The 12,737-nt window shown below is 39.9% G+C and overlaps 1 protein-coding gene and 1 long non-coding RNA gene across 4 annotated transcripts in view; one reads left to right on the top strand and one right to left on the bottom strand.

Moving 5' to 3' along the window:
• Window positions 1-12,737, bottom strand: part of ABCC8 (ATP binding cassette subfamily C member 8) — a 112,683-nt gene that overhangs the window by 56,090 nt on the left and 43,856 nt on the right. For all 3 annotated transcript variants that reach the window (XM_067540674.1, XM_067540676.1, XM_067540675.1), the window contains exons 10-12: window positions 11,382-11,544; window positions 5,124-5,164; window positions 2,296-2,441 (exon numbers count right to left, since the gene is read on the bottom strand). In XM_067540674.1, coding sequence (XP_067396775.1) covers window positions 2,296-2,441; window positions 5,124-5,164; window positions 11,382-11,544 — 350 coding nt within the window. The remainder of the gene's footprint in view (window positions 1-2,295; window positions 2,442-5,123; window positions 5,165-11,381; window positions 11,545-12,737) is intronic.
• Window positions 7,853-12,719, top strand: LOC137148127 (uncharacterized). The gene is made up of 3 exons (XR_010918445.1): window positions 7,853-7,888; window positions 12,059-12,138; window positions 12,663-12,719. It is a non-coding gene; the product is annotated as an uncharacterized lncRNA (long non-coding RNA).

The raw sequence follows: 12,737 nt of genomic DNA, 5'->3' as shown, positions 1-12,737 counted from the left end.
GTCAAGGTTATTAGGGAGGATACATTATCATGTAGATCATTCAGTATTAAATGTTCTGGCCAATGTTAATGTGCCCAGAGGTGTGAAGTGGCAAGTGCGCAGAGCTAACATCACTGCAAGTTTGTTTCAGTTTGTGTTCCTTCTGGGCTACTTCTGGAACCTATTTTGCTTCATTTAAACAGAGAATTTTTATCAATTGCTGGCTATTTACCAAACCACAGGTGTGTGTGTGTATAGAGGAAAGCTCAGGTTGTCTCAGAGACTGAAGAAAGCCAAATACACACTCTATCATGTTAGATTACCTTTGTCTGATCTTATTGATAAGATATTCATTAGTAGAAAATGAAAAAGCAGGGCACAATTACAACAAACACAGCTGATTTGTACACACATGGCAGTTGTGTTTCCACAAGCAACAGAGCAATGGACTCAGGTTATTCTGACCACACAGACAGCAGGGAGGAAGGAGGACATGACAGTGTGGTTATGTAGTCTGAGCCAGGGGGGCCTGTCTACATTGCAAATAACAGGGCAATAACTTGGTAGCGAGAAGACTCCTGCTAATAAGAGTGAACACACGCTAGCTGCACTGTTACCTGGGTATAATCAATTCCCTGCCATTGTAGGCAGGGCCTTAAGCACTGGTACACCTCGGTTCCTCCTATTCTCTGCCTGTAGCACGTAATAGTGTAGTCTCCTGAGGGCTGTAAAACTTTGGTCTAATTTCAGTTGTGTTCAGTTTAGTGCATAGGTGCTGGTGGCCTGTGATGGACAGGAGGTCAGACTAGATGATCCGGCTGTCATATCTGGCCTTATATTCTATGCCTCTATGCTACTAACTCTGTTTGAACCATTTGTGCATGAACAGAAACCCTGTCCCAAGCCAGCCATGTTGTTAACTGGTTACAAAGTGTGAGAAGTTCTACAGCTGAATCCTTAGCTGTGCCCAGATAAATGCAGCTGACAGGGTGGGGTGTTGTAAGGGCCATTGAAATCTCCATGGTCCTGAGATTGAGCCTTTGCAGGCCACAAACCCAGTTTGCCAATTTGTAGTAGTCCCCTCTGGGCTGCTACACCAGCTGGGAACTGCTGGAGAACACTATATTCTAGCCACTGCCCTCAGACATTTGGAAGGAGGGTGCACATAAAGCTGGCTACACTGGCTTTATATTGCCGGATGATTTTTCCACAGGGGAGAAATCCTCAGCTCTCTATTTAAATCCCCTTTGCACTACCAGAGAGGCACAAACGGGATTAAGCATGAGCCAGGATCTGGCCCATAGTTTTGGTAAGGCCTTAGAGAACTATATGTAATGTCACAAAGAGGTAGAAAACATGAATTAATGTTTATGAAGCACTTTGAAGAGGATGGATGCTAAGAATCATTTAATTAGACCCTGCAGTCTTTGGTCAGACAAAGCAAACACTGAAATGAATGGGAGTTTGATCAGTTAAAGAACAGAAGTGTTAATTCTGTTATTACTATTGTTGGCCACAACACTCCCTTGCTTTGTTGGCTATGAAATTGATGTGCCTTAACCACATTAGCCTGATGAGCTATTGGCTTATGGAGAACTTGGACTTCGACACTCATTAAGCACATTCATTATGAGACAGAAATTCATCTGGTCGAGACTGAGAATTTATTCACTCAAATTTTTCCCTGTTGATGTCAGAATTTTTATTTAAACTGTTCTATTACAGAGCTTTCCCTATTAAAATCTAATTCTCTCTAGACTTACAGCCAGAATAAGGGGAAAAAGAATGCAGCTGAAGTGATACACATTGATGCCCATGTGCTTTTCTGATTATTTTGTTCCCTTTCACATATTTTTTCTTATGTGGGAGGGGGACATATAGCTGATTTTAAAAAAATAAACCCTAAATGAGCTTTTAATTACTTATTTCCTCTTCTCCCCCCCACTACACTACACCACATAACACGATAGCCAGCACAGTGCTGTTCATTTTGCACAACAAAATGTATAATGTGGACCATACAGAAATTTATTTACAAGTTAATCTTTACACTTTGCAGTCACCATCAGAGAGTTCAAAACACACACGGCCAAATTCTCTGCTGGTGTAAATGGCGGTAGTGTCAACTCCATTCCACCTAATTCTGAGAATTTGACTCACATAGCATAATATAGGAAAACATTTAAGGTAAGAGGCTGGAAAGCGATTTCCAAATAATGGTGAGAAATAACCACAGCATTATTTTTGAATTGTACACTGAGTAATTGAACAATAATGGCGCTCAAATGGAGGGGGATTTCATCGAACAACTCTTACCTGACCAAAGCTTTGACAGTAGATCTGACCACACTGGAGAGCAGGAACAGTGGGGTGACAAGAATGTGAAAGAGGGAGAGTGAAGCAAAGGCCACTGATGGGGAGAAGTCAGCATTTCCAGTCAGGTGGGCATGGACCACAAATGTCTAGAAAGATACAGTGACTACAGTCAAAGAAGCAGAGGAAACATTTCACATTTCACTGCATTCTCAATCTTGTAATGGGCGGTTTATTGTTCTAATTAGGAAACATCACGCACCCAACCACTGCAGAGCTCCTCCTGGCAGTCATTATACATTTGTTACAATTAGCTGCTCATAGATCAGTTATATAAGATTTTTGTGGTCACAGCTTTCGGTCTCATATTAGTATAATTCCTTTCATCCACTGGCAAGAGGCACAGTTTTGGTTGTGTGATAAGCAAAAATGAGACAAAGCACCCTAAGGGCCAGACTGTAACCACTTAACCATTAACCATAATGTAACCATTTAACCACTGGAACACACTGGGGTTAGTATGGAGCCGCCCAACCCTAGCAAGAGCTCCAGGAGGGATTGTGTCCAAGAGGTACAATCCCTCCCATAGTCCTTCCATGAGCAGGACGGGCATGGACACTGCTCCATCTCTTTGAATGGTGCTGCATGCTCCCTTGGGCATCTGGCTAGCTCTATAGGCCAGTGTGTGTGTGGGAGACAAGGTTCAGGGCCATGATACATTGTGAGGAGTGTCGTAAGGGAGCAGTCTCAGTGCCCCAAGCACAGGGATTGCAGTTGTGCTTAGACACTGTGCAGTAAGTGAAAAGGATGGGGAAGTGCCTTGCACCTCTTTCTCCCCTCCTCCTGCCCCCGATGCACCCATGCAATGGCAGAGAATCGAGCACCAGCAATGAATAAATAAAAGAATGAGCAAGCCAGCAAGACCTCTGTATGCCTCAATGGAAACATTTAATGACCAGATCATTTATAACTAAGAAAAAAATAAACTTTGCTAGAATGGCACCTCAAATCATGTCATACCTTGTACAGAAAATCTAGTCCTGAATAATCAGATCCATACTGGGCCATGTTCTGAGGTCCTTGCATGGTTTTCAATCCACTCTCATTCAAGCAAAGCCCCCCTAGGATTCTATTTCCTAATATTTATTGCATGAGCTCAGTAATTAATCATTACGGCTTTTCTCCCCTTTAGGCCTGGTCTACACTGAGGTTAAAATTTCTCCCTATTGTACTAGCACCATTTCAGCTCCATGAGTGATAGTCCTATGCAGAGCACAAGTACAGACAAGGTGCCAGTGATTTTACAACCATGTTTGTCTAGACTTGTTCTAAGCAGGAGTAGAGGATACAATAACAAAAATCCCGTGGTAATGTCTGCACTAGGTTTCCCACCCTGACTACCATCAGTGGAGCTGCAGTAGGGCTTCTGCCACTGTGGGAAAGGTTAAGAAAAAGTTCAGTGCAGACATAGTCCCAGATTTGTGGTGAGCCTGGGAAGAATAAGGATTTTGTTCCACACAGTTCTATTACTGTTGATTCAAAAGGCTTGACTTCAGTGGGGACAGGGTTGGGCCATTACAGAATCATAGAAATGTAGGGTTGGTGAGGATCTTTAGAGGTCAACTAATCCAGCCCCGCTGTGGTGATGTAGGACCCAGTATACCTAGACCATTCCTGACACTTGTTTGTCTAACCTATTCATAAAAACCTCCAATAATGGGGACTCTACAACCTCCCTTGGAAGCCTATTCCAGAACTTAACTATCCTTATAGTTGGAAAGCTTTTCCTAATATCTACTTTAAATCTTCCTCGCTGCAAATTAAGCCCATTACTTGTTATCTCCCCTTCAGTGGTGATGGAAAACAATTAATCACCATCCCTCTTTATAACAGTCCTTAATATATCTGAAGACCTCCCACACTCAGTCTTCTCACAACCTTTTTATCATTTTTGTTGTTTTCCTCTGGACTGTCTCCAATTTGTCCACAATTTTCTTAAAGTGTGGCACCTAAAACTGGACACAATACTCCAGCTGAGGCCTCGTCAGTGCCAAACAGGGTGGAACAATTGCCTCCCATATCTTACATACAGCACCCTCATTAATACACTCCAGAATGTAGTCAATTTGTGATCTATTTTAGATCCCAGATCCTTTTCTGCGGTACTATCACCTAGCCAGTTATTTCCCATTTTGTATTTGTACATCTGATTTTTCCTTCTCAACTGTAGTACTTTGCATTTGTCTTTATTGAATTTCACCTTGTTGTTTTCAGACCAATTCTCCAATTTGTCAAGGTTCTTTTGAATTCTAATCCTGTCTTCCAAAGTGCTTGCAATCCCTCCCAGCTTGGTGTCATATGCAAATTTTATTAGAATACTCCATTATCGAAGTTATTAATGAAAATATTGAATAGCATCAGACCCAGGACTGACCCCTGCAGGACCCCACAAGATTTTCCCCCCAGCTTGACAGTCAGCTATGGATAACTTTGAATATGGTATTTTAAGTAGTTTTGCACCCATCTTACAGTAATTTCTTCCTGATCATGTTTTCGTAGTTTGCTTATGAGAATGTAATGTGGGACTGTGTCAAAAGCCTTACTAAAAAGAAAGATACCTCAGGTCTACAGCTTACCCCTTTAGCCACTAAGCCAGTAATATTTAATAAACCCCCTTAGGCACCTCACTTGTTTTTAATAGTTTAAAAAGAAATCAGACGTTTCTGGTGCAGCATTTGAGAGATCTCAGTTGGAATCTACCAGCTTTCACTTTAAGAAAATCAGGTAGATCTGGCTTGTAAACATTGCTATTTAGAGAAGTTCATACTTACTATAAGGACAGCTGCAATTGGTATTGCTGCATTCATGAAAACTGTGAAGGAAAACATGCATCACTATTTAGATAGTTTGTATTGAGAGGTCAAAAATATTTACAATATAACTAGTATACAATATAAACTAGTATTTGACTTTACTGTGGCATTTCCTATGCTGAGGATAAGAGAAATACAGATATTGTGGTAAATTTAACCACTGCATCCAGTACGTTTTTTTTTTTATGGTGCCCATGGTATATTGCACTCCAGATTGTCAAAATACCCATCACCCATCAAACCACGATGAATATATTATTGGTTTATACATTACATTGCACTGTCAAGAGGAAGTATGTGATTTTTTCCCCCTGGTATTCTTTTGGCGCAATAGGTAGCAATGGTGCCATAATTGACACTTCCTCTGCTCAGTAACATTTGAAAATAATTACAGTCATGACTACAGTAACAGGAGCATTTTGAGACAGAAGTTAACTGTCAGGTTACTGCTGAAGGACCATATTAATCCCTGGCTTAAACTGAGTCACTTCCTGTATACATCAGGAATGGATTTGGCCCATCCTATTTTGCTATTTCAGGAGAGAATCATTTAGAGGCTCTACTATAAAATTGCAGGACTAGAGTTTTCACTTTGGTAAAAAATAACGAAGAAAGGGGGGTTTGGGAAGAGTGACAGGCTTTTATAATGGTATTTTCTTGTAATCTTTTTGATGAGTCAGGGTTTGTGACCTAACAGAAAGGGAAAAGAATAGGATTGCTTAGGTCAAGAATTTGCAGAGAATGGTTGCAAATGCTTCAGGTTTCTGACGATAGGTCTCGTCACATGAGACCTAGCTGCTATTCCAATCTGCCACCGACTTCCTCTGTGACTTTGGGCAAGTCACTTGACTCTCTGTGACTCATTCCCCATCTGGGAGGTAGGGATAATAATACATGTTTTGTCGGTTTTGTCTATTTAGATTATAACCTCTTTGGGATGGGGACTGTCTCTTGAAATGTATTTGTACAGTGCCTAAATATGATGGGGCATACAGGTGCTGTTGCAATACAAATAATAATAAACTGTAGTTTCCTCTCTATTCTCTAGCTGTATGGTCCCTCTTGTGGCATATTGTCATTGATTTCCCCAATATGGCCAGGTTATTAAACACAGATGGTTGTGTACTGGAAAGAATGTGTGGCTTCTGGCTGGGGTCCACTTTCAGACCAGACATGAATATAAACCAACAACTCTACATAATGACTAATTATCTATTTGGAAGCACCGAAAGAACCTTGCTTGTTTGTGTCAGAGTCAGATGTGGTCACATCACAAGCTACTCACCCCTCTATGTAAACCCTAAAAGATTATTTAGTAAACTACATTTACTTGAGCTTTTGTTTTGCCCAGTCTTATTTCATTACCTAAATATAATTGAGAAAGAGAAAAAATTAAAAATCTATTGAAAAATAAAGAAAACTAATTCCTTTCCCTAAGTTAATATAATTTTTTCTCACTGTAGCAAGAGGTGAACTTAGACAGGTCACAGATATGTCATTTGTATATGTTCTAGTAATTTGTTTTAATGAGCCACTGATTTAATTAAAATTTTGTTCTCAAGCTTCCTGCACCCACTAGTGGAAAGGCCTGGGATTTATGCAGCTATGCAATTTGTGCAATATGCAGTGTTGTTGTAGCCATGTTGGTCCCAGGATATTAGAAAGACAAAGTGGGTGAGGTAATATTTTTTACTGGATCAACTTCTATTGGTGAGAGAGACAAGCTTTCGAGCATACACAGCTTTTCTTCAGGTCATATTATAAGATACCTCATTGCATCTATCATAGGAAAATACCAGTAGTTTTGTAACACTAAAGAAAAAGGTTAACCTCAATTTTTATTTATATCCATGCCTGTCTTTTCACCTCACCAGGCTTAGTCAATGTTCAGACAGTAAAATATTCCCAACTTCTTTTATCTTCTCCTGCGGAATGTGCTCATTTGACCCTCAAGCAGTTTTAGCTGACTCCTTGGTTGTCCTTTTTTGGACATGAACTCCCAGAAGGATTTAATGTGCTGTTAGACATTGGTATCCTTCCTGTTTTCATACATTAAAAAAAGATCTTTAATGATTCTTGAAATGTACTCCATTCTTGCATGCTCCATACACTGTCATGTTAATGTAGCTCTAATTCTTATGTAGAGTGTGTTTGCATATATGAATATTGCATATATTTATATTTCCAGGCAAAAAGTTGGTTAAAGCTAGAGTTAAGTTGTAAATATTGATCAATTATTAGGTTTTTTTCCCAGTACAACCCCAAAATGTTTAAAACCCTGGAAAATTCTAAGTTAAGTTTACATTTAAAACAAATAAAATAATATTTTTGTGAAAATTTCCCTTGTTTTGTGCTGAAGTTCAAAACAACCTTAACTCGGTTCCCCCAGTTCCTCATTGACCTTCCTGCCTGTACAGTTGTCACATGTTGTATGAAATATGAAGAAATTTTAATGCAGGACCTATGATAAGGAATATGTTCCTAAGGCCTTTAAGAAGTTTGCATCCTGCAACTGTGGACTTCTTAAATCCACTAAACCACTGTATTTGAAGTTTACCTACTGGAGTTTTGAAGTACATAGATTTGTTTTTTGTACGTCTAAACAGGGACCCCAGCAAAGTTTGGTCATGCATAGACCCTCTTCTGCTGCAGAATGCCCACTTGCAATATTCTCCTCCAGTATGTGATTGTAACTGTGACCTATTCCACTGATTCACTTGCAGGTAAGGGGGAAATAGTTGTTGTGGTCAGGGACTGGGGATGAAATCCTGACTCTATGGAAGTCCATGGGAGTTTTGCCAGTTATTTCAATGGGGGCACATTAATTTCTTTAAACGAAACAACCGCAATGGTAATGCAGCCATTACTGGGGTTTTTTTGTTTATCATGCAAACATCTGGTATATTGAAGTGTTTTTAAAAGAAATTTATTTCTGAGTTTAGGTATTGCAGATGAGTTGGAGTCTGTCAAAAGCATTCTGTCCTTGGACAAAGGGAAACAGAACTGGGAAAAATGGAAATTAACTGAACAACTTAGATATGGGACCAGATATGGTGCTTTTTCTTATAAGAAAGCCTGGAATTATTTTGCTTCTGGCAAGAGACCATGGGAAAGAGAAAACTATCTATTTCTGTCTCTGTGTTTCTGTATATACCGTACATGCTGCATCTTCTAAAACTGAATGTTTGTGAATCTTACCGAGACAAGGTGGGTGAGATAATATATTTTATTGGACCAAGTTCTGTTGTGGAGAGAGACAAGCTATCTTGGGACCAACATGGCTACAACTACACTGCATACAATGTTTGAATCTCTCATTTACCACATGGTTTGAAAACTCGTACAGGAGGCTATTGTGGTAACAAATTCATGGCTAAAAAAATCAAAACTTGCTCTTCAGTTAAAATACTTTGCATCACTGCTAAGCTGTCCTCCTTGCTTTGATTCTGACAGGGGCAATTCATCAAATAGATGGTAAGAGCCTATTTCCAAGAAAGTGCCTGCAGCATCTAATGTAATTCCCTGCAAATGCAAAACTCTACATCTATGTAAGTGGGTGAAGAGACAGAGACATTTAACTACCAATCTGTGTGTTGAAATGAAGGTTCTCTTAAGGCCACACTGATATACCAATAAATGTTGCAGATACATTTATTGTGATCCACTGAAAATTTGCCCCTCATCAAAGGTGAGGTATATTCAACTGCTTGTTCCTGTTCAGATTAAAGTTAAAATATAGACAAGAAGATGCCATTTTCAAGAGTCAACATTCAGAACATTTAAAACAAATTCTAGAAAATATCTAATTTCTTCTGCTCTCATTGTCCTGAAAAATGTCTATCCTTCCTCTTGCCCAATGACACAGAGAATGTCTCCAACAACATCTCCCTCACAATTTTTCCTTTACTTTTAAAAATAAAATCTTACACAGCAATCTATATATATCTTTATATATAGAGAGAATATACATGACGTCATCCTTACTCTATCACCACATTCTCAGGGTGCAATATATATTTCATTGTGGTGAATTATGGTGATATCAGGTATATAGATACAGATGCTTATATACTACAGATATAGGTACCTTAGAAATAAATTTTGGTGAGTTTTTCACACACCTGATCAGGTAAACATAATTCATGAGAATGGATGACCCCACCATTCCAGTCTGCCAGCCTATCTATCAAAATGTCTATGTCTTTGTACTGCCAGGACAATATCCAAGAGTCTCCATCAAGTTTATCTCCACCTAGGTAATGTTACAGTAGCACTATTTTTCTATGCTGTTTTGAGTCACTATTGTGATTCTTAGTAAGGTATAGAGGTGCATCATTTTTACCTAATTTTTATTGAGACACATTTGTATTTTTACACTATTGCTTTGAGACATTGAGTTTCTGTGTGGCAAGTTTTCACTTACGGATGTGAACAACAAATAAAGAATAGCAATAAATGATGTATGATATCCAGACAGCAGATCTAATGTTGGTTATGCCTGTCATTCTATTTATACCTATGTTGAGAAAAATAATGAGTTCTTTGCCTTTATAATCCTCATATAGTGTGCCAGACCATCAGCTAGTGTAAAACAATGTAGCTCCATTGACAGCCTAAGGCAAGTTTACACTTAAAAAACTGCAGCATCTTCTCTCATTGGCGTAATTAATCCACTTCAGTGAAAGGCAGTAACTATGTCAACAGGAGAAACTCTCCTGTCAACATAGGGCTGTCTACACCTGCGGTTTGGTTCTCATAACTGAATTGCCCAGGATTTTTCACACCCCTGAGCAATGTAGTGACATCAATGTAAGTTTGTTGTGGAGACCTGGCGTAAGTTGAAGCAGCAAAGGTGCAGATATTACTGATCTGAGGTTATAGAACCTTTTACACTCTCTTAAATTATAGGCTTGGCTCAGCTCAACTCAATGGGAGAGTAAATGTTTTTCAGAAGACTAAGAGATGAAGAAAAATTGAAGAGGAAATAAACTGGAATGCTGAAAATTGCTTAGGGTCTCACAACTTCACCCATTCTCAGAATGCTAGAATCCTGCTGAGAATCACCATAGTTTCATAATGAAACCATCTAGGAAAGGAGCCACAGTCTGTGTGCTTTTCTGTTCTGCAGCTTCACTACCGAGGGGTATGTTCCTTGATACATGATACTGTGATGCAATGTACTGTTCAATCACATTGGAAATAAAGCCACAAATCGATAAGGGCCCTTTGCAGCACTTTTCTATATTTTTGAGTTGTCTATTGTTCGTTGGAAAAATCCCTATGAAATCACAAGTCACAGCCCCAATTAAAGCAGCAACTTGGCAGTTACTCTTAGTCTGAAGGGACAGGAAGTTTTTACAACCCTAAATGATGCAGAGCAAGACCCTGTGTTGTACTGAATAAAATCAAGTATCTCTGCTTTGCCTTTGGCACTTTCCAACTCCAGTATGATCCTTTTACAGTTCCACAGGCAGCAATACAGACTGCTTCTGTTCAGTAACTACAGCTACCCTATGCAGCCAATCTCAAAGTCGAAGTGCTATATAAGCAGGCTTCTTCACCAGTGCATCACAGTGCAGCAACAGTCCCTAAATCAGTAATGCTAGCTGTATTGCACAAGGTTTTGTATCTTGAAGTTCAGATAATCCTGGATTACTGGGGGTCTAGAAGGAATTGTGATGACTTTTCAAATCTGCAGACCCACGAACAAATACTAGTTTTATTTGCACACCTCACAAAACCATCACATAACTGGCACTCTCCATGCCAGTGAGGCCCAAGACTGGAAAAATAGAAAGTGATTCTAGATAGAATTGGGTAGCACTGGCAGAGCCAGGTGAGGAAGGCTACACAGGACTCAGTTTCCCCATGGAGCCCTCCTCTAGCTGCAGCTATTTATCCTTCACCCTGACCTCCAAATTCACATTTTGTAAAAAGAGAAAAAATTCTATGGATGACTTGAATGAGCACATTTTGAAGATATTTAATGTCTTTAGCCCTTTAAGGACCTAATTATTCAGGACCCACTTACATATTCGTCAGACAGGCAGAACTCTCTTCAATTAAATGGAAGATCTGCCTGCACAATAAAGAGCATGGGATCAGACCCTAAAGCTGCAGGATCTACACCAGCTGAGAAATGGTAAACTCATTAGGAGGTAAAAAGGTACCAGTATATGAGTTTATTAGTGTGATAAAGGGAAGGAAGCAACTTACTTGATATGGAGGTATAGAGAGCAAAGGCCTTGAGGCTGGTCATTTCCTTTTGCCGAGTTTCCTCCACACTGCTGTGAAAGATGTGTTCCCAAGCATAGAGTTTAAGGAGTTTAATGCCCCGAAGCATCTCATTTGTTTTCTTCAGTCTCTCATTGGAATATTCCTGCAAAAATTACATATACATTAATCTAAGGAGGATTATAAGAGCACCTTACTGCTTAGAATGAGGATCTGTGTCATTATTAAACTGCCTGTGGTCCCTAGCAGGTTGCATACAGTAATCAGTCAGTATCTTATAATGGCTCTGTCCATTCAACTTTCCTTCACAGGAGTGTGATTTTCAAAACTGTATAGGTGATTTAGGAGCACCAAGTCCCACTGACTTTCAATGGGGCCTGTGTTTCTAAATCATCTAGTTGCTATTGAAAAATCTCACGCCTACATGGGCTTTCAGTCATATCTAGGGGTTGGCCTGACTTCTACTGCCAAGAATGTGTGCTGGATTGTCACTGTGTAATGAAACATCCCCACATAGAGTAAATCTCAGTATCTGCTGACATTGTGAAATAAACATTTTAAATGGTAATTAACCACACAGACTGCTACTGTATCATGTGCTAGTAATGATGTACTAAACTGAACACATATGTTTCTTAACTCTTTTCTTTTTCTCTAAGGCAACCCATTACTGTTCAGATATGAGGATGAAGGGCATATACATGTCTAGATGAACTGATATGGTGGAGGGTATTTGGAGGTAGGGCTTTTCCCCTGGGGATATGTACATATAACTCTCATTAATACTCAGTGCTACGTTTGCATATTGAGGGCCAAGTAGATCCCAGGGAGCAAATCTTGTCCCCTGACCCCATAAATGGGCTCTTATGGCTGGAAATGGGCTCTCATGGCAATGAAATAACAGTAAGGCCCGAGACCTGGTCTTCACTGGCAATGGAGGTCGATGTAACGCTGCTTACGTCAACCCCCTAAAGTATGCGTCTCCACTGGCACGTAAATTTCTGTAAAGCGCAGTAAAAGTCGACCTAATAAAACCACCTCTGCAAGTGGTGTAGCGCTGAAATCGAATTCCATGGATTGAATTTGCATCAGTGTAGGCAGAGCACAACGTAAATCGACAGCATTGGCTTCCAGGCGGTAACCCATAATGCCCCGTTGTGACCGCTCTGGACATTCACGTTCTGCTGTAATGTGGACATGTAAACAGGAAATAGCTCCTCCTCTCAAGCCCTGGAAAATTTTTAATTTCCATTTCCGGTTTAGACAGCGTGGAGAGAGTTTGGAGCTGAACTGCTCATGGCAACTGCACGGCCCAAACGCACTCCAGCTTGGAGTCGA

The sequence above is a fragment of the Emydura macquarii genome, unplaced genomic scaffold, assembly GCF_026122565.2.
Source record: "Emydura macquarii macquarii isolate MOO-44397 ecotype Brisbane River unplaced genomic scaffold, CSIRO-AGI_Emac_v2 contig_587, whole genome shotgun sequence".
NCBI classification, from domain to species: domain Eukaryota; kingdom Metazoa; phylum Chordata; order Testudines; family Chelidae; genus Emydura; species Emydura macquarii.
Note: the sequence above shows the minus strand (reverse complement) of the source record. Positions and strands in the feature narration are given on the sequence as shown.